Below are 20983 nucleotides of genomic sequence, written 5' to 3' on the forward strand. Positions count from 1 at the left end.
CGCCCTTGCCTTGAAGCCTACTTTTCCAAGCCACGCATCCTAAGTCATGCCTCACCGCATCATAATTTCCCTGACCCCAGCTATTACTCTTGCCCTGTAGTGCACACTTATCCCTCTCCATCACTGGAGTAAAAGTCACCGAATTGTGGTCACTATCCCCAAAGTGCTCACCTACCTCTAATTCTAACACCTGGCCTGGTTCGTTACCCAGAACCAAATCCAGTATGGCCTCACCTCTTGTTGGCCTGTCTACATATTGTGTCAGGAAACTCTCCTGCACACATTGAACAAACACTGACCCATCTAACGAACTTGAGCTATAGCTTTCCCAATCAATATCAGGAAAGTTAAAGTCCCCCATAACAACCACCCTATTACTGTCACTCATCTCCTGCATCACCTTCCCTATCCTTTCTTCAATGATTCTAGGACTATTAGGAGGCCTGTAGAAAACTCCTGACAGGGTGACCTCACCTTTCCTATTCCTAACCTCAGCCCAAACTACCTCAGATGGCATGTCCTCATCCATCGTCCTTTCCACCGCTGTAATACTATCTTTGACAAGCAATGTCACACCTCCCCCTCTTTTACCCCCACTTCTGACCCTACTAAAACATTTAAATTCTGGAACCTGCAACAGCCAATCCTGTCCCTGTTCTAGCCATGTCTCCGTAATAGCCACAACATCGAAGTCCCAGGTACCAAACCACGCTGCAAGTTCACCTACCTTATTTCGTATACTTCTTGCATTGAAGTATACACATTTCAAGCCACTTTCCTGTTTACAGGCACCCTTCTTTGAGATTGATGCCATGCTCCTAACCTCCCTACACTCCAGGTCCTGCACCCTAAAGCTACAATCCACGTTCCCATGCCTCTGCAGAGTTAGTTTTAAACCCCCCCCCCAAAAGACACTAGCAAACCTCCCCCCAAGGATACTGGTGCCCCTCAGGTTCAGGTGTACATGCGCTCTCTCATGAAGTGCTTCGTGAAAGGTATTGTGAAATGTTTATGTTGGCGGACTTGGAAAAGCATTGTGAAAATGTCTCTACAGCCTGAGGCCAAGAAGCTGGGAGCAATCTGTTAATTTAAAAATTTAAAGTTGAGATAAGAGTGAAATTTCACTGGAATTGACCAACAGTAAAAGGGCAGTATTAAGGAGCAGTTTGAAACTTGGCTTTGTTGTTTGTATCAAGACTTTTTTCCCCCTCTGTTTAAAAAAAGTTTAGATGTTAAAGAATATCTGCAGATTCATGTGAATCTGTTTCAATGACTAATCACTATGGTAACCAACTGCAAAAAACCACCAGTACTGGGGCTTGGATGTGGTCAAATCAGGTAACTCTGTACATAGTGCGCAAGGGAGAGAAAGGTGGGTGGCACACTGTTACTTTTGGTGCACGTGTGGAAATGTCCTGAGGGGGTGAGTATGCAGCACAGGAGAGATTCAGACTTAGTCAGGGTCAGATGTTAGCCAGGAGGAGTGCGAGTGGGGAAGATGTTGCAGGAAATTGTGCGTACAGTAGCAGAGTGTGAGGTATTCAGAAGATGGTAGCAACTTCACTAGCAGAGTGCAGAAGGTAATTGATCTTCTTCCTACATTCTGTGCATTCCTTCAGATGGTTGAGACTGCACTGGCCTGGAAGCTAACCCTGGTCCACCTTGGCATGGTTCCAGTAGGATGGATTCATCTGTTGGCCAGGGAGAAAAGGATGTCCTGCCTCCACTTCACCCCATCCCCATCCGCAGCATCGCCAAGTCCTTGCCCACAAAGAGTGGCACAAATTTTCCATTGTTTGCTACATCCAGGGCCAATGTCAGGAACCATGCAGGGCAGCTCTTGTCTAGGTGCACAGTATTTTTTTTTGTATTTAAACAGATGGTACTGCACCATGAATGCTGGCCAATTCTGGGATATCCAGAAAGTGATGAGTTATTTTGGAAATGGCACATGGTATGATAATGCTAGAATGTGCGAGGGGGCACCAAAAGGTGGGGTAGGTAATAAATCAGGCAGGTTTTGTAAAATAAGGTGATAGATGCCCCCAGGCATCACTATGTGAAATCCTCTGACAAAACTGACTTAGCAAAAGAAGTTAAGATTCAGCCCTTGATCTATCAAGGCAGGTTTCATTCTGTGATCTGACCTCTGCAGTGTTACCAATGGATGGGATCAGAAGACTGGCTAGAATGTAGTGCAGCCTAGTACAGATGCCAATTGAGTGTAACCAAAGATTCTGATGAATCGCACTGTACAGTACCATGCAACATGTCAATTACAACAGATCAAAATTTACTTAGCCTAGCACAAACAATTGCACAACTACATTTGTGTTTTAATTTTTACTGATATATTTTTGGTGGTTCACCCTTACCCTGTTTTCACCATAGGCCACATTAGTTCTTTTACATGGCATTGCATGGGAACACAAATATGGCATTATTGCAGAACTACCTATATGTGGTGTAACATTTTGGAAAATGCAAATCCAATGCCCTTACATCATTGCGAAATGTGCAGACTAGTTCTGCATGAAGATATTCGTTTTCCATTAAAAAAGCTGCAAATGTGTGAAGAATTAATTCAGGACAACACATTTAAGAAAATAAAGTGTACATTGATTTAAGACAAACTTAGGAAGTACACATGAAATTGTAAATTTACTACTGAACAGATTTTTTATTTCAAAAGAATCCTCCAACAGGCAGTTTGGAGTTTCAAACTGTTACACACTTGAAACACCACCACAGTGAATTAGTTAAAGCTAGTGTAGTGGTTATGGAAAGTAAGAGGTAATGAAATATATATTTTAAAAACAAAAGGCTGAGATTTAGAAGATCTTGAAAAAGTGAGGAATTCCAGGTTAAGGTGGTTACTGGCTGCCTGTCCAGACAAAGCAGCACAACCGAGTTTCAATTATTAGAAACTATTAAAAGATGTTAAATTTCATTCCCATCTGATCTCAAATAGATACAAAAGATCCCTTGTATCTCTTTTTGTTCATCTTTTGAGGTGAAGATGATCAACTTCATGTGGGATATTTGGTGGAGAGTACATGGTTGACTGCCAAAGGTAGATTCTGCTGCAAATATGATCACATACCACAGATGGAATTTTGCACAATTTACAGGCTCTGGATTCCTGTTCTTACTTTCACATTGCCTTTGATATGCACTTGCTTTTGAAGGAGGCTGCACCACTTATGTTTGGTTAGACCGTGTGCAGTATACCTAGATTAGCTTCTTGCAGAACTTAGAAATTGAATCAAAACATGCAAATTGATCGATTTCCATCACATTTCATTTTCATAAAGCAGTCTATAATCTTTCTGAAGTTCTAACAGCAGCCACTTCACAGTTTGATATCATTTACAAACTTTGATATTGATTGATATCAATGTCGTGGACCTTGGCATACAGGGCACAAAAAAAAGTCCCAAAACCTTTTGGAAACTCCACTCTGAACCCTCTTTAGCCAAAAAGCAAATCACCCCTTACTTTTTCCTGTCACTCAGATAACCACAGATTCATGTTATACTGTTCTTTTCTATTCCATGATCTATATCAGATATCCTAACCCTGTACATCTCTATGACTCTATAACTTGGCACATAATCTCAACACATGGCACTGTACCAAACATCTTTGGAATTATCTGCATTACTCTGCTTTTATTACCACTTAAAAAAAGCTCCAGTAAATTAATTAAACATAAATTTCACTCATGTCAGCCCAAGTACCACTAATTTTGTCTTGAACTACTGCTTCCCATCAGGTTACACTAGCTAGCAGTCAAATGCTTTTTGAATAAGGGTGTAAAATTTCACTAACGTATTGACAGCCTAATACTTCTTCCTTGTTGATTTTAAACAGTTCTATTGTCCAAATTACTTCCTTTTTCTCCCTTTGTAAAGGCAGATGCTAAGTATGCAATTCATACCTCAATTATGCCCTCTGCCTCCATCCATAAACACCCTTTTCAGTCCCTAGTTCACCCTACTACTATTCTTTTCACCAGCCTTTTACTTTTCACGTGCCTATGGAAGACTTTTGGGTTCATGTTTTATATTGGCTCCTAGTCTCTTTGCATTCTTACCCTGTTACTACTTTTATTTCCTTTTTGCCTTCTTTCTCAGAATTCCATATTGTCAGGTTCCCCATTACATTTTTGTTTTAAATGAAGATTCTGATTGTGACAGAGGATTGGGTCTAAAAGATCAGCTCATTTACTTCTTGTACAACAGGCATATTTGCATCATTGCAGGATAGGTCCTTGCTTCCACCCCTCCAAAAAAAAACTTGTGCACCTCTTGACCAGATACTGACCTCAAACTTTCTAGGGTCTCAGTTGGGAAAGCAACAACTCCTGGAACTGTGTGTTTATTAGTTCCAACAGCACAGTAGGTTCATCAAAAGAGCAATTCGTAGCAACCTGTCACATACTGTACATTGACAAAAAAAAAAGACCAATTGAGGATGTGTTTAAAGTGCACTGCCATCCTTTCTGGAAGTTTGGCACTTTCAGTAAAGCGTGTTGATTCGTCAGCTCCAGGTCTGGTGGCAAACTAGTACTCTGGGGTTTGTAAACATATTTCACAGCGAATGACAGGAGTTTGTACTCTCAGATGGGTTTAAAAGAGCCTACAGCACTAATCAATTAGTACAGCGATTTCTTTCAAATGCCCTCATTGACATTTATCCCTAAACAAAAACCACCAGAAACAAATTATTTTGACCATTAACTTGCTGATATGAGACCTTGCTATGAAAATCAGCTGTTGCGTGTGTCTACTTTACAAGACTAAATTACATTGCCATATTGCTGTATTGATGCCTTACGATGTCTGTCTCAAAGTACCAGGTTAACAAAAAAAAAGGATCCCCACCCTCCTATCTCTGACATTTCTTTAAAAGGTAATGCAAAACTATAACAAACTGAATTAGATTCCAGCTCCATGTGCAAACAAAATAGGTAAAATTGGACAACTCTGAATTTCAAAAAAGGTTATATTTTAGGAAAGCTCTTACATATGGTTGTTTGAAATGACAAACAGTTTGACTTTGGAGGAACTTGGAAAATTAAATAGGGAAGAAAATTAATAGTTAAGCTTGATATAAATGATCATGTAAACAATGCAATCATTTACCTCACACATTTTAAATACTTGCACTATTTCTACATAAAAAGTAATAAAAAGTCCAAAGTCTGACTGAATATAGCAGTTTTACCAATTTAAAAAAAAGAGTATTACCAAGAGGAACTGATTACAGTTCAAGAAATGAATTTGGAGTTGTGACAAATATGCCTTCACAATTTAGAAATGTAGCTTTAAGATTCTTTCAGAAATTCTAGAGATCTCAGCCAAAACCCCAATAATGCTCTTTAGGTTATTAAAAGCAGAGTCATATTGTTTATGCTTTGATTCATACTGAAGCATCACATGATTACTTTGAATTTGCTGCTTTAAACCCCAGTTTAAGTGAATTGTAATGACCATATAGACGACGAAATAATTTAACAAAATGCACATTTTTCCAGTACAATGTTTTTGATTGTTAGAAATTCAAGATAATTGTTTGAGATAGGCAAAACTGCTTCAAACATGGCAGCAAATATAACCAAAGTCATTTTGTGTGACTGATACAAGTTACTGTTTTCCAATTAATTCTTGAAGTCTTAATTGGAAGACCTCGTGTATGAGGTACCCTTTGACATAATGTGGAAATTCATTAGCTGGGTAATCCATAAGCTGTAGCAGTCCACAAAAGGCACATGTGAACAATGTAATGTTGACTACTTGGTGTCTTCAAAATAAAATGTTTTGTTGGCTCAACTATTACATGGGCTATAAAACTGATGCACTGATGATGCACATTACTTTTACATGCACAAAGTAGCATGCAAGTTAAAGGGTTACGAAAAATACGGTGTTGCCAATCTTCAGAATTTGCTGCTCAATCTAGGTCATTCTGCAGTCTGGTTTTACAAACATAGTATCCTGAATTATATCAGCATTTTAGATTTTAACGCTATTGTCAATTAAAGTAGCCACAGAATATCAAATCTCGTGACTAAAAGAGAAAGTCTATTTTAACAATGGTGATATTTGATAACATGGTGCTAATTAACCACTAATTTAATGACAAATTATGGAGTTTACTCACTGTCCAACTTCTTTCTGTATTTCTCTTTGAGCATCTGTTTAGACACAGAATCGCCTCCCAATTTGAGAAATAAACATGTTTAAACTTGTGGTAAAACACTGCTCAACCCACCACTCATTGAGATCCCTCACATCCTGTCCCACAGTTAGCAGCTTTTATGCCCAAGTTATGGTGCAAACAGAACAGCTGTTCGGTGCAAAAACGTACCATTAGTAAGATGGTGCTCTCCGGTAGCCTCTATCTGGCTAGATATGTTTGCTTTCACCCACCCAGTTATTAACATCTAGCAATTATATACAGATCAGTTCAGATAATTGCTTTGCATGTTGTTTTAGGATAATCTTAGCATGACCAATGTAATTAGGGTTACCAAAGCAAAGCTGTGCAGGTTAAACATTAAAAAAATTGTGAATGCCAGATTTTTTCCACCACCACTACATCTTCAATAAAGCTATTACACCAAAATCAGTCCCATTTATTCAGCTTATTTTTCATTCTTTGCGAAGACAGAATTATTTTTACTACATCTTCAGCAGGAAAGCAGGTCAGGCAAATGGTGCTGTGCATACCAGACTAAAAATAGTCACTTACAGCTAGTTGCTGGCCCCCTGAAGCAATGCTCGATACCTCATACACATCACAGAAATTTGGATAGCTCTAAATCACAAAGAAAATGGGCATTTATGTAACTTCAGTTTCTGCTCTGAATTTCAGTTCAGCTTTCCATTGCAGATGCCAAATGGAGAACAGTGAAGATACAAAACAGAAATATTACACGTTCGCATTTATCATAAAAAAGGTGAACAGCCAAAATGAAACAAAGTATGGACATTATGTAATTTTGTACACAAAAATACAGTACATGTTGCATTTTATAGGAAAAAGTAGATAATAAAAAAACAAAACAGATAATGGGGTAGCTTTCACATAAAATACAAATAAATAGTGTTGATTTTGAAAGTGGTTCCACCTTTTCAAACTCATCTACCTGACTAAATGAACCAGTTCAATCAAAAAGCAAAACATTTAAAAAAACCCAAGAACCCCACCCCGAAAACTCACGCCGTCTTAAGTAACTAGGTACAATTTGATTAGAATGGCTGAAAAAGGCATTTATTACAAAAAATAAATGCTGAGGCAATGTCAATACACCTGAGAGTAAACTACTTCTAAAACTAAAATATCTTCATAACTGAAATAGAACCATATGTCTTAAGGTACAACATCTTTTAAAATAAAAAGTTGTGTTCTTGCACCATAAAGAACCAACCAATCTAGTCTCAAAAGGAGTCAACTTCGACTGTAATGGTTTTCAACTGGCACAAATTATACAAACTTAAGTTGTGAGAATGTATTCTGTGCTCAAAATTTTATATTGTCTACCAATTTAGGGCAAAACATGCCGATTATAAACAAATTGTTCAACCATGCTGAAAGACTAGGTCAACAAATTGAGGTTCAAATATTGTAGGTGTACTGCATACCACAAACTCTTATTAGAGGCATGTCATTACCAAAATAATGATGAGCATTTTTAAATTTCAGGTGGTAAATTGCAGTTAATATCAAACTAAAACCAGGTAGAAGTTTCATTTACCACAAGTGAAAATGGAATCACATGCTGTTGATACAAAGCTATGCACTGCATTATTCACATATACTGAGCACAAACTATTGTTGTATCAATACAAGTGTTAATCTCAGCTACAATAGAGCGCTGTAGGATCTTAAATGTAATTAATGAAGTTTCAAAATGAGTAGTTAAACTTTAAAACTAACATTTACTTAAACTACTCCTGAAATTTCATCAGCTAACAAATTTGGAGAGAGTAAACGTTCAATTGCACATAAGACTTTCCATATTAATGGTTTTTATATATTACATAACACATTCCAGATTATACTTACAACTGGCTATTACTTGAATTACTTTTTAAGGTTGTACTTTTACAACAACAGCTCTCAAAACTCCCTATTTTATCGGAATATAGAAGGGCAAAGAAAGCTGAAAACTACCTGTCAAGGGGGAATAAAAAAAAGGCATCTTGCTTTATTTGGTGGTTTCCCTCAAATCTAAAAAAAAAAATCAGCTAAAATGCTGAATATGCATAATAACCAGAATGGTGTGGCCATCAAACCCTGCACTTGAGTGCTTCTCATGTCATTCCAATAGATATAATGAATAAACTAATTCATGCAATTCCTGACATGACAAGACATTAATAAATGGAAAAGTATAACAAACTGATACACAGTACATTTAGATAAGTCATAAACTGAAAAAAAAAATAAAATTATGGTTGAAAAGTAAAGGATTGAGTGATTAAATTTAATGTGTAGAGTCAGAGATATGTATAGTACAAGAACAGACCCTTTGGTCCAACTCGTCCATGCCAGCCAGATATCCAAACCTAATCGAGTCCCATTTGCTAGCACATGACACACATCCCTCTAAACCCTTCCTATTCATAAACCCATCCAGATGCCTTTTAAATGTTGTAACTGTATCAGCCTCCACTACTTCCTCTGGCAGCTCATTCTACACACGTACCACCCTCTCCATGAAAAAGTTGCCCCTTAGGTCCCTTTTAAAATTTTCCCCCCCTCACCCTAAACCTCTACCCTCTATTCTGGACTCCCCCACCCCAGGGAAAAGACGTTTATCTAATTACCCTATCCATGTCCATCATGATTTAATAAGCCTTTATAAAAAGGACACCCCTCTGCCTCAGATGCTCCAGGGAAAAAAAAACAGCCCCAGCTTATTCAGCCTCTTCCTGTAGCTCAAATCCTCTAATCCTGGCAATATCCTTGAAAAGGCTATATTTCAAGGTTCTTCAGGATGATTTCTGAAGGAGTCATCAATTAAATAATACATTAAATTGCTATGTGAGTAATTAAGATTTGCCAATCAAATAACAGCATTCAATGAATCAGTGTTGCAGCAACCAGATGTGGTTTATCAAAAGCCATTGCCTAAACCAAACATTTCAACATTTTAAGAGTGCACACCATAAATTGCTGGCCCTATCACAAATTGGAAATTACCAAGATACAACAAAGGCCTATGAAGGATATGAAATGCATGGAACTTAATATTGTTATTCTGATTTAGATTGGGGTCACGGACTAGTGAGGAGAGTGGTAGATGAAAAAATATTTTTTAAAAAAATTGGGTTAAATTTGACTCGTGAACCACAACAATAAGCTACACCAATGCTGGTGGAGCTTGGCTCACGTCACAATTGGCAAGATGTCAAACTATTAATAGTATGCAAAGCAGCCTAGGTTTACCCCTTGATGTAAAAATCAGCCAAGGACACCAACAGTTCAAACCAAAATTTAGGAGAAAATAGAGGATGAAGTTTTAACTTTGTTACTGGGTTAACAGGAGCTCAACCAGAATCATTGTGCTGATTTGGATATCTGGTTCAACATTATAAATCCAATTGAAGAGGGAATAAGCCCAAAGATTTGAAACAATATAGCAAGCATAAATGAAAATATTTAGTTTAGACCACAAAAGCTAAATAATAAAAAACAACGCTCACTAGAGGTACAGTCAAACTTTACAAAGATTTTTGGTGAAACTCCAAGTAACCTAAAAACTAAAATAACCTCAGGATGAATGGGCTACAAAATGGTTTACTGACAACTCCCATCAGCATACAGAGATGGACAGTCATGAAAGCATATTTAACAAATTGTTAAATGTAGCAATACCGTATTTTCCAAAGTTATTTTAACATTTAGATATAAATTTAGGCTGTTAAAAGAACTGTAGTTAAATGAAAACCTCAAATGCACATGTAAACATTAAATTGTCATGAAAGAGCAGGAGTGTGTTTCTAGGGGCACTATGAAACTGGACAACCATATCTGCAGTACATGGCTGTAACTCAAGGAAAACCAGATCAGTTGTTGAGCCAGTCCGAGTCCACACATTGTTGGTATTGGCGAGGGGCTCAGTGACCGTGACACGTTGATCTGCCAGAATTCTCAAGATCTGCAAGCTAACATGTGACCTTGCTTTTTCAAAATAGTGTAAGGAAGGAAGTTTACCAATAATTTCCTACCACAATAGAAGGTAAAACACTAGAATACATTAAGGATGTAGTTACTGGGCACTGTATTTAATTGTATAAATAAAGAGAGGTATAAAACAAAAATCACATTTGACTAAATTTGTTAAGATTTGATCGAAAATATCAACAAAATTGTGCTCTCAGAATTTTAAATTATACGGATTGTGAAAAAGATAGAAAGGATTTGGATGAGAGAACAAAATAATACAGATGGAATACAAAGTAGCAAGGGCATAACTTATGAATGGTGAGAGACTAGGGCATGCACTCGGAAGGACCAGGGTTTCCTTAAATTGGGAATATTAACATACAGAAATAACAGTCAATTAGGAAGACAAGTTGCCCTTTTGTTATGAAGGAATCAACATTCAAGAATAAATAATTTTTACTATAATCGCACAAGGCATAGGCAAGGTCACACAAAGCATTGAGAAGCTTTGATCTCCCTACAGAAAGAAAAATATACTTGCCCTCAACGATGTGCAATGAAGATTTACTGTCTGCTCCCTGGGATGAGAGTGCTGTCCGCCAGGAGAAAGACGGAATAGATTAGGTCTATATTCTCCAGGAGTTTAGATTATTCACACATTACTGAAACATAGAATTCTCGAGCACCTTGACAGTTCAGAGACAGATTTCTCCTGGCTGGAGAATCTGGAGCATAGCATCAGTCTCTGGTTTAAAAAGGTATGCCATTCAGAATTGGGGTGGGAAAAAAAGAAAAGAGTTCTCCACTCAATAAATGGTTGAAAGCCTTTGGAATTCTGTACTCGGTGCAGTGAATAATCAAGTCACTGCACACATTCAAAGCAGAGGTTAATAGATTGTTGAGCATTAAGCCTTTCAAAGATTGTGCAGAAGCTGGTTAAAAGGTCACCCGTTTATTGAATAGCAAAATGGGTCCAAGGATCAAATGGTCCAACTCCAACTCTTTCATTTAATGCATTCTATATAATGGGACAAAAAAAAAATTGCCATTTGTTACTTCTAAGTAGGTACTCTAGTAATCTCCATAGTCTCTAACATTTTAACCAAGTGGATTCAGATAGCAAGATCATAGACATAAGCATTAATAGTGGAGTAGATACCATATAATTTGGCCATACAGTAAAAAAACCTGAATTATGCACAAGCCACCTGAAAACGTTTAGTATAAAAGTGAAATTTATTTCAAAAAAATAAATTGTTTCCAATAATGGAGATGTGTGTTGATGGTAACTGAAGATTACAAAATTGCGCAAGTGAATCAGAATGGGGAGGAGCTCATTGGATTAAGTTTCATGTTACTTCAAGAAAGCACTTAAAGCAACATATCAAAATATTTCTTAAGCTTGACAGATAAGGTACCAATGGGTTTGAGGTAGGCATGGGTAAGTATGATTGTGTTTAAGCCAACAGAACAAATTGTCTAACTAATCAGAGGGCAATAGTGCAAAGTAGTCACATGATGCACACGAATTACAGTAAATGGACCATCACAATCAATCATCATCCAATAGCACACAAAGCACTAAAAAAGAGTCTCTCCAACAGATGACCCAAGTATTTGGGAAGCCCCAATTGCTCTGTACCAAGATTTCCCAAAGTGGAGTTGGAATTCCAATAGGAGTCACGCACAATTTACAGGCACTGCAAAGTTCTTTACTATTACCCCCACTTGCCTTCAGCTTATTTTGCAGATCTTCTCTCCGTTTTCACTGGTCTTCTCCCCGATGCCCTCCTGACTGGTGGTGCCGGGGTTATTTGGAAGGTATACTCCAGAACATGAGCACCGAAGAGGTAGCTGTCACCACAACTTAAGAATGAAAGGATAGCATAGCATAGCGCAAGACAAGTGGCTAGCCCAAGAAATAAGTGAAAGGCACATGTTTAGGTTCACAAAATCAAATACCAGATCTCTCCAAAAATTGGCATGCTGGAAATCAAGGGAGAGAGAGAGAGAGATAATGGCTCAGAAGAATGGTCATGATCAGCATCCAGAAACACAGGCTAAGAGTAAAGAAAAGGCTGAAAACACAATGAGTAAAAAAAAGTGTCAGGATATTCCACAGTCAGACAAATAAATTTCACTTTATAACCAATACCATGAGTCTTTAATAGCTTGTTACCTACTTAGCTCTATGATAAACGGCTTCTTGGATCAGTGAAAGCATTTCTTTCAAGAAAGCAAGAGTCTTTAGTTTAGACAGGCATCACAGGATTGGTGGGGAAAAAAAGAGTGTGTTCCTGTGCTGTATTGTTCTTTGTTCTACAAGTCAAAGGCTATGGTTGAGATTAGAACTAGCATCTTAAAAAGGTATGTTTGTCATCGTGCACTGGGAGTTCAAGAAATTATGCATGAGAAGTTGGTAGTCTCCAAGTTACATTGCTTTCCTTATGCTGAAGAGTAACATGTACACCTGCAACCTTTTACGTAAAAAAAACTTAGCAAAATTGTTAAAATGTTTATTAAACTTCAGCCATTTTACTGAAATGCATTATGTGGTCTTGTCATACTCAACTGAGTGTGCGCCAAGTGCAGGAAAAAGTTTTTCAACACCATTTTGCACCTCCTAGTTCTTTAGGCTGCTTTGATACATGCTCCAATTCTACTTTGGTATTTTCCAAGTTGAATTCAAAATTTGCAGTCATTTAGAAAGCAGCAAAGTTAGCTTAATAATTTCCCAATTGCATACATAGTGTTGTGTGCAGATGTTACATGATCTCCTGTCATGTAATCTGGCTTCACCAGATTACACTTAGTCACCTGTTGTGTACACAACACATAGAAAATAGTCTGGTACAAACTTATATTCACTGCAATTGTACATTGTGATCACACCTCATTGCTAATATTACACGTTCTACGTTAAAAAACTCTACCTTCAACTGAAATTAAATCAATATGCTTATAACTGTTTTCTGAGCAACCAAATTCCAAAATGAAGTTTTAAATGAAAGTAAAAATGTTTGTGATAAATTATCCTCATCTATTAAAATGTATGCAGCTACATAGTGGGAGGAAAGCAATTGGCCTCCGCTCTATTACTTTGACAGAAGCACAAGTTTAGATTCCTCCTCTTGATCACCATCTTTCCAGATTTATCCAAAGGAAATTGTGGATCATTAAAGAATAGATAAACAATTTGCTCAAAAGATATTCAGTAAGTGGCTTACCCTGGTAGACTGCTTTAAAGACACACATTCTTTTTCAATAAGTTCTCCATACTACAGCTGAAACATCACCTTCAACATTTTTTTTTTCTAAACTCCTATGCCTCTTTCTCCTCAATTCTACAAATAGAAAACAGTTTTGCAGTTGCCCTCTTATCCCATTGTTATTTGTGGGAATTTGCCAGCAAAGGCAACTGCTTCTTTTACAATAAAGTCACAAAACTTCAAAAATGACTGACCTGATAAAATGACAAATGGCACACAAAGATTAACATCTATCCATATTCCATAACAATGGTAAAACTGCAACCTTTAATATTAAATGAACGCCTACATCTAAATATACACAAGATTCATATTTAGATTAAAAAGGATAACAGAACTTTCACCTGTTTCTATATTTCTCCATTAATGATTCATTGGGAGTACAGTATATGTGTATAGCAAATGCACACTTTCACCTGTATTTTGACAAATCTCAAACATACTATGCATCTTCATCGAACACTAAATAATTATTTCAATACCTTAAAAAATAAGTCATTCAAGACTCACCTCAGGTCATTTAAGACTGGAATATTTTCTTAGGTTCATGCATTTGTTTCAAATTCTATTTAGCATATGAGGCAAAAAAGGCCCCATAAATAAACTGCAAACTTATCTGCGCTGGCTTGAATGCCAACTCTCACAAAAGATCAAATACACCAATTTAAAGAACCAAAGATATTTTAATTGCTTTAGGGCTTTGCAGATCAGGTGAATTAAGTCTTGACCCAGGGCATTACGGTTTGAAATAAATAGTAGCAATCGTAATTAAGCCAAACAACAGAGCAGAATCAGGCTAATTGCTCAATGCGTCTATGCTAATTCTTAGTAGTTACAAATATTTTCCTGCCCCAGATTCCCTTCATCACTATTCAAGGATTAGTGAATAGCATTACATCAATGTAAAAGTGTAGACTTCTATACATTAAACAGCCAATAGTTCTTTAAATTGATTAATATAAACAATACTGTATATATTGGTTGTTTTGATCAATTTAAAAAGAACTTCTTTAAAATTAAACAACAATTTAAACGTACCTTCCAGAAATAAAGATCTTACAGCAATGGTGTAATATATTACCACAAAAAAAATAGAAGAGCAAGAGCCCAAATCACTGAACCATCCTAGGAAGCTGTAAAAACTTGAGTGACACCTGGAAGTTCAACACTTTATTCAAACATATTAAGCAATAGCCTATGAAAACAAATGCTTTGGGCATCTTTAAGCACTTACCCCAAATGGAGTATAAGCAGGGGGCACAGAAGGTTGTGGCAGAACAGGTGAAGATTGTGGAAACAAGCCTAAGGCTTTCAGGTTTAGACCAGGGATTAAATGTGCTTGAAGCTGCAAAATTAAAACATTTTTGCATAAATGCTTTAACCAAAAATTATTTGCTTTTCTTAAAAATACCAAAGGATTTTTGTGTAAGAAAGAAAAGTCACACAATTAAATTTTTAATTGTCTTCGTTGAGGATAACTCTTATTTATAAAGCACCTTTCAAGTAGAAAATGCAAGAGCAGCAGAACATTTTTCTTTTAATTAAGGTCAATGGATGTCAATATCATCAAGTCTACCCAGAATCCTTCAGATCATGTACTGAGAATCCACCATATTCAGAATTATGCATTCAATGCAATGAACATCACTTTTGGATTTTATAACCATACATTAATATAGAATGTTTGCAATTGTGACACATTTCTCTTTGGGTAGCTAGGGCATAAAGTACCCATTTCAGTACTTGCAAGGAAATGAAGCACATACTGTAAAAGGAATGTGAATAATTATTAGCATGAAAATCAGGCTCAACCAACAGTAACAACCATAAAAATGTAATGTAATGATTTCCTCAACATACTGGAACTGTTACTGATCAAGATGTTTTGGTAGACCATTTAATTTCGTACAGTAATAGATACCAAAAAGTCTTAACTAGGTCTATCAAGGTAGTAAGAGCAAGCTCAATGCCACTCTTCCTGTTTTACAGATCACAGCTGCTGTTGGCCAACGACACGCATGAGAATTCCTAGAGGGAGGACATTCCAACTGGAACTCCATCAACAAACACATCAAATTAGACCCCCATCTACCACCCCCTGAGAAAAGGAACAGGGAATGACTTCACCACAGGAAATTACATCACCATCCCAAAGAAACCCAAACACAAATAGAAAGCAGGAATTTTCAGCATTGCTTCACCTGAGGCCCACTGAAGATGTTACCTAGTAGGGTAGTGAAACGCCTGGAAATGAACCTTTCAGCTCAGCGAGCAAACCTACATCCACAACTGCACCCATGTTAACAATGACAGTGCACAGGTTTAACATCCAAAAAAGCTGTCAGAACATGGAAGTTCTGAAATAAAACCATAATTACCTCTTCTTTGGAAAAAAAAGTAACAGTAAGAAGAGAAATAGAAGATGGAGCAAAACAATTTAGAAGCAGAAATGCAATTTTGGGGACCTATTATGGTAGGAAAGAACACTATTGTGCGCAATAGGAAATCAAAGGTTGCACACCACAGGAATATTCAGAAAAGGACAGATGAGGGGAAAAGGGGTGCAGCAACAATGTTGAAAATAATGTCTCACAAATTAAATAGTGAAGGGTATAGTTAGTGCGTTTAGTGGAGTAATATAGAATGCTCACTTCATCTATCTCCAAGTGTCAAATATAGACAATTAAATGTAGAAAAGTCACTTTGTTAATTTCATGGATACTTATTCACACAATGGTTACAGCATGAAATAACAATTCATCCCTTAGGTGTTGATGTTGGCTTGCCGAAGGAGCAATTCGCTTAGCGCAACTCCCCTGCATTCTTCCCAGTGGTCTGCATATTCTTCCCATACATGTAATTATCGAATTCCTCATGAATACTTTATTAGATCCTGCTTCCATCACACTTGGAGTGTATTTTTGATGTAAGCCATACACTGCCTGAAGACATTTTCCCCATCTCACTATTGCTTTATTTTGCCAATTACCTTAAAAACCAGTTTTCTCTGGTTCCCAATCGTTCTACCGAATGGGAACAATATTTCTGCCAACCACTTTGCCCAGATCACCATGATAAATGAATACTTTTGTCAAATATCCTCTCATTTTCTCTTCTCCAAGGAAAACAGCCCCAATTTTGCCAATCTTTCTTCGTAGCTAAAGTTCATCATCTTTGGAACTATTTTCGCAAATCCCATCTGCACCCATCCTAATAATCTTCAGACAGACATTGCTGGAAGCGAGCCACTCAGAACTGGATGTAAAGTTTCAGTTCAGGCAACAATGATGTATCATGTAGATTTAAACTATTTCCTCACTTTTAGATTCTATTGATAAAAGACCAAGATGCTGTATGGTTTATTAACTTTCTACCACCTTGCATGACTTAGTCACATACACACCCAGATCCCTTAATGTACAATTCTAAAGGGAATCCACGTTATATTGTTAGTGTTCCTAGAAAAATAAGCACTTCAGACTTTGCATTAAATTTCAGTCACTTGCCTGCCCAATCCGCCAAGCTGCATGCCTTTTTGAAGTTCTTTACTATCTTGTTCCAAGTTCACAAAACTTCCAAGATTTGCATGCTTGCAAACTTTGAAATTCTACCCTGCACACAAAGTATGTATATGTTTTCATCTATAATTATCCTATTCACTAAATCTTAACTCAAGTTCTGATGGAACTACTCAATTCTAGGCCTCAATCCTAATCCAGACCCAAGCAAAATCACTGAATGATAAAGAGGTGGAAGTAACTTCCTTCATTAGAATCAGACCAAGATGGGACCATGGGTAGCTCAAACAAAGTGGAGGTCAAATGTGAGTCAATTGGGAACTTCAGAGTGTTTGGTGTCAAAGTACGCAGATTTCTGAAGCCCTGCGACATTGGCAAAATAACATCTCAGCTGTTTCAGTGACCACCCTTCCAGCCATCATCATGTCAGAAATGGGACTGTTAAATTCACAAATTCCCAATAATGATGCAATCTATGCCTGTTTACAGCAAGGGAAAGTTGAAGGTCAGGCTACGGTAGCTGATCCCTAGTTACTGGTTAATATCTGCCATTTATGCAACGTAAATGTCATTTGTCACTTGTTCAAGTCTGGATGTTGCCCAGGTCCTGCTGTAGTCTGGTACAGATACACTGTCATTGTTGCAGGATTTAACAATGGAGCAGAATAATAATTCTCAGTCACCTGCATGTCTTCTGACTGTATAACAGGTGGAAGGTTATTGTTGTCACAACTGAAGAAAATTGAGCTGGGAACACTGCTGTGCAGAAGTGTTGCAGTATGCCATAGGGCCATTATAATTGGCTTATCCTCACAGCCATCTCCTCTGGCAGGTAGGATTTCAGTTGTTGGCATGTTTTCACAACGCCCACAGGTTTATAAACACTCTCTGTGCCATGCTTTCTATCATACACCTACACTTGCCTCTCCACTATTAACCAGTTGGCATTCACACCTGGATGAAAAAATGGCAATGAAGTCTGCAGCCAAAGTGGCTGTGCTGGAATGAAAACCAACACCAACGACTTGTTTTCAGAGATCGATGTCACTTGATGGTACTATTATTGACTTGTATCACTATTCAAAGGCACTTAAGTACAACAGCAACCGGTCAATGTAAATTTATTCTGTTGTTTTCTGGAGGCAGCACACACCAGGACAATTTTCTTTGATAGCATTCAAGGTTATGTGCCAAGTGCTGAAAAGTGGGATTAATACAGATAGGCCAGTGCAGATTCAATGGGTCTCTGTGCTATTATGACTATGACTTTAACTTCACCTGAGCCAATTTGCAACAAAGTTCAATGGGGAAAGCCCATAGTTTGAAGCCCAATTGTTACTGCACAAGGAGGGCCTGGAATGAGTATAAAATATTTGGCTGTTTGCACTAGAAAACAATTGTATCGAGCTTGATGATTAAGAAACTAAAGGTTTTATGCATAGAACATTTTTCCACCAAAATAAATATAAACAGATGTCAATCGTAGCCACACTTAGGTACAAGGGCAAAGGTGTGTTTTTTAGTCTAAAATTTTTTAAAGTTTGATTTTTGAATATATGGAATAAGAACAAGATTTTCAAAATTCAACTAACAGATTGCTGAATTATGCAAAATTGACTAATCCTCACACCACATAAAACTTAGCATAAACCTAAGAAAAAGGCAGATTTTGGAACAAAGGACACTTATAGAAATTACCCAAAAGAGAATCATCAAAATGTCCAAAATGATAACAACTAATCTGGAATAAGAGCATTACATTTATACTAAACAATTGCTGGATTACTTACATTCATAGCAGCCATATCATTATCATAAGATTCTCTAATTTTCTTCATAATTTCTTCTTCAGCTTTGGAAGATGCTTCAATACTGCTTTTTATTGTAATGGTTCTTTCTGGATTATAAAGAGTCAAGTCTTGCAACCTGCAGAACCAACATAAGCATTTTATATTTTGTTGAAGGATCATCATCAAGGCAATGCATAGAAAACTGAAATCCAGAGTTCCAAAACTTACGGAGAAATTGTGATTTTAGTGTCAGTATCTTGTTCAATTTTTTTCAGGTTTCTTCCTTCTTTCCCAATGAGTCGTCCAACAAAGTTGTTATGTGCTAGAATTTTTAAAGGTATTTCTTCTGTGCTGCAATTAGGTAAATATGAGATTTAGTCCCAGCTTTCAACTTTTACAAATGGCAATTTGCTTAACTGGCATAATTATGAACAAAAGCATCCAGCATTCATTCTTAATCTTCAGGGCAATGCCACATGATAGCTATTGACACACAAATTATTACTGCTGTCTTTGGGGCTCATTGGGTCTGTACAACAGTGTAAAGAATGCTGCATTTACCCAGAAGGTCCCTGGCTGCCAGGAGACTTAGCTGTCTCAGCTAAAAAATTTGCCATAATTGGCTTTACAGTACAGGGTTACCATAAAGACTCTGGAGTGGAAGCTTTGGGTGAAGAGAAAGGTAACTGATAATTTATTTATGGCTTTAATACAGAAGGCCAAATCAAAGGATCTGGGATAGAAATGATTTAAACAACAAAAACCGAACCGCAAATAACTTGCATAGATTCTGGAAATATTTGTACTTAGAAAAGTGGAAGTTCACAGTTTAGATTTAAAGTGGGGTTGAATTTGGCTTGGTGGGGGGTGGGGGGGGCACGCGGCGGCATCATTCTGATATGCAGACAACACTCAATTTAGGGAAGAGCTGTAAATTTTTAATACCCGACTGTGACAGTCACCAAATGGACTGCAGAATGCTGCAGTTCCCAATGTGCCAATTGCTTCAAAAGATACCATTTTTGAAACAAAGGCAGGATGCCCTGGCAATGTTAAAAACCCCTGTCCATTTAGCAGGTACAAACGAAAATTGCTCAATGTTAATTAAAAATGGTATTTGATGTACGTACAACTTTGTATCCTGAGCTTCTTTCTGCATGATTTCCATAATCATCTTGCAAGCAGCCGAACACCCCTCTGGTGTTGAATGAATACTTATTGGTTTCTCAGCAGCACCTGCATTATCTTTGCGATGAATATCAATCCTAAACACAAAAGGCGCCACGTCTATGTTATTTAAGAATAAGTAGTATCTAGTAACTGTTTATAAAAGGAGGTGAATATTAGGTATGAGCAACATAAAGTGAATATTCAATCCTAAGTAGCAAAATACATTTCTAGAGGGTCATAGAGATGTACAGCATGGACAACAGACCCTTCGGTCTAACCCGTCCATGGAGACCAGATATCCCAACCCAACCTAGTCCCACCTACCAGCACCCGGCCCATATCCCTCCAAACCCTTCCTATTCGTGGACATAAACTCTATTTAAAAAAAATCCAAGAAATAGTGTCTTCCCCCTTTTGAAGGATCTATGCCGATTCCCCAGCCTGGATAATGGCCTTCATTGCTGGGTACTGTAGAATAGGTGATTTGGAGAACAAGGCTTGAAATTTCTCCAACACAATCGGGTTGGGCTCAACCTGAAAATGTTGAAATCCACAGCTTTAAAAAGGACAGCAGAATATTCTGCATCACTTAACCAGAAGGAAAATAAAAATAAGCATCTAAATTAAGACAAGTGGTAGATAATTTATTGACCAACTATTGGAAAAGTCCTTTTGTTTTGCTCTAGTGACTGGAGAACCAAGTGCATCACACTAAAATTATCTCCGTTCTGTTTTTAGACAACAAAGCAGGAAGTAAAAAGTACTCATTACTCTTTGTTCTGCTTTGTTTGAGTAAAGTGCACATTTCAGGGGAATTGTCTGTGCAACTGATGATTCCAATGGGTAATTCCCCTTCTGAAGAAAGCAGCTTAGTGTCAGAGAATTTGGAAGATTCTAAGTTAATAACTATCCAGTAAAAGCATTAGACACAATTGAAAACCTAGTTTTCTTGCCTTGTTGACTGGGACCTCCCAAGATTCCTAAAAAGAACCTGCACAACATACCAGACGACTTCCACCACATTATTCCACTCCTCTTCCCCAATGCCAGACCCAGG

At 37.4% G+C, this 20983-nt stretch overlaps 1 protein-coding gene across 6 annotated transcripts in view; it reads right to left on the reverse strand.

Annotated features, from left to right (window-relative positions):
• igf2bp3 (insulin-like growth factor 2 mRNA binding protein 3) overlaps positions 1 to 20983 on the reverse strand; it is a 140125-nt gene that overhangs the window by 23622 nt on the left and 95520 nt on the right. For 4 of the 6 annotated variants that reach the window (XM_043689713.1, XM_043689712.1, XM_043689716.1 and 1 more), the window contains 5 exons: positions 19887 to 20021; positions 18985 to 19107; positions 18757 to 18892; positions 14683 to 14793; positions 6757 to 6822 (listed from right to left, as the gene is read on the reverse strand). In XM_043689713.1, coding sequence (XP_043545648.1) covers positions 6757 to 6822; positions 14683 to 14793; positions 18757 to 18892; positions 18985 to 19107; positions 19887 to 20021 — 571 coding nt within the window. The remainder of the gene's footprint in view (positions 1 to 6756; positions 6823 to 14682; positions 14794 to 18756; positions 18893 to 18984; positions 19108 to 19886; positions 20022 to 20983) is intronic. The other 2 variants (XM_043689715.1, XM_043689714.1) reach the window with 1 other exon arrangement.

The sequence above is a fragment of the Chiloscyllium plagiosum genome, chromosome 5, assembly GCF_004010195.1.
Source record: "Chiloscyllium plagiosum isolate BGI_BamShark_2017 chromosome 5, ASM401019v2, whole genome shotgun sequence".
Taxonomy (NCBI): Eukaryota; Metazoa; Chordata; class Chondrichthyes; order Orectolobiformes; family Hemiscylliidae; genus Chiloscyllium; species Chiloscyllium plagiosum.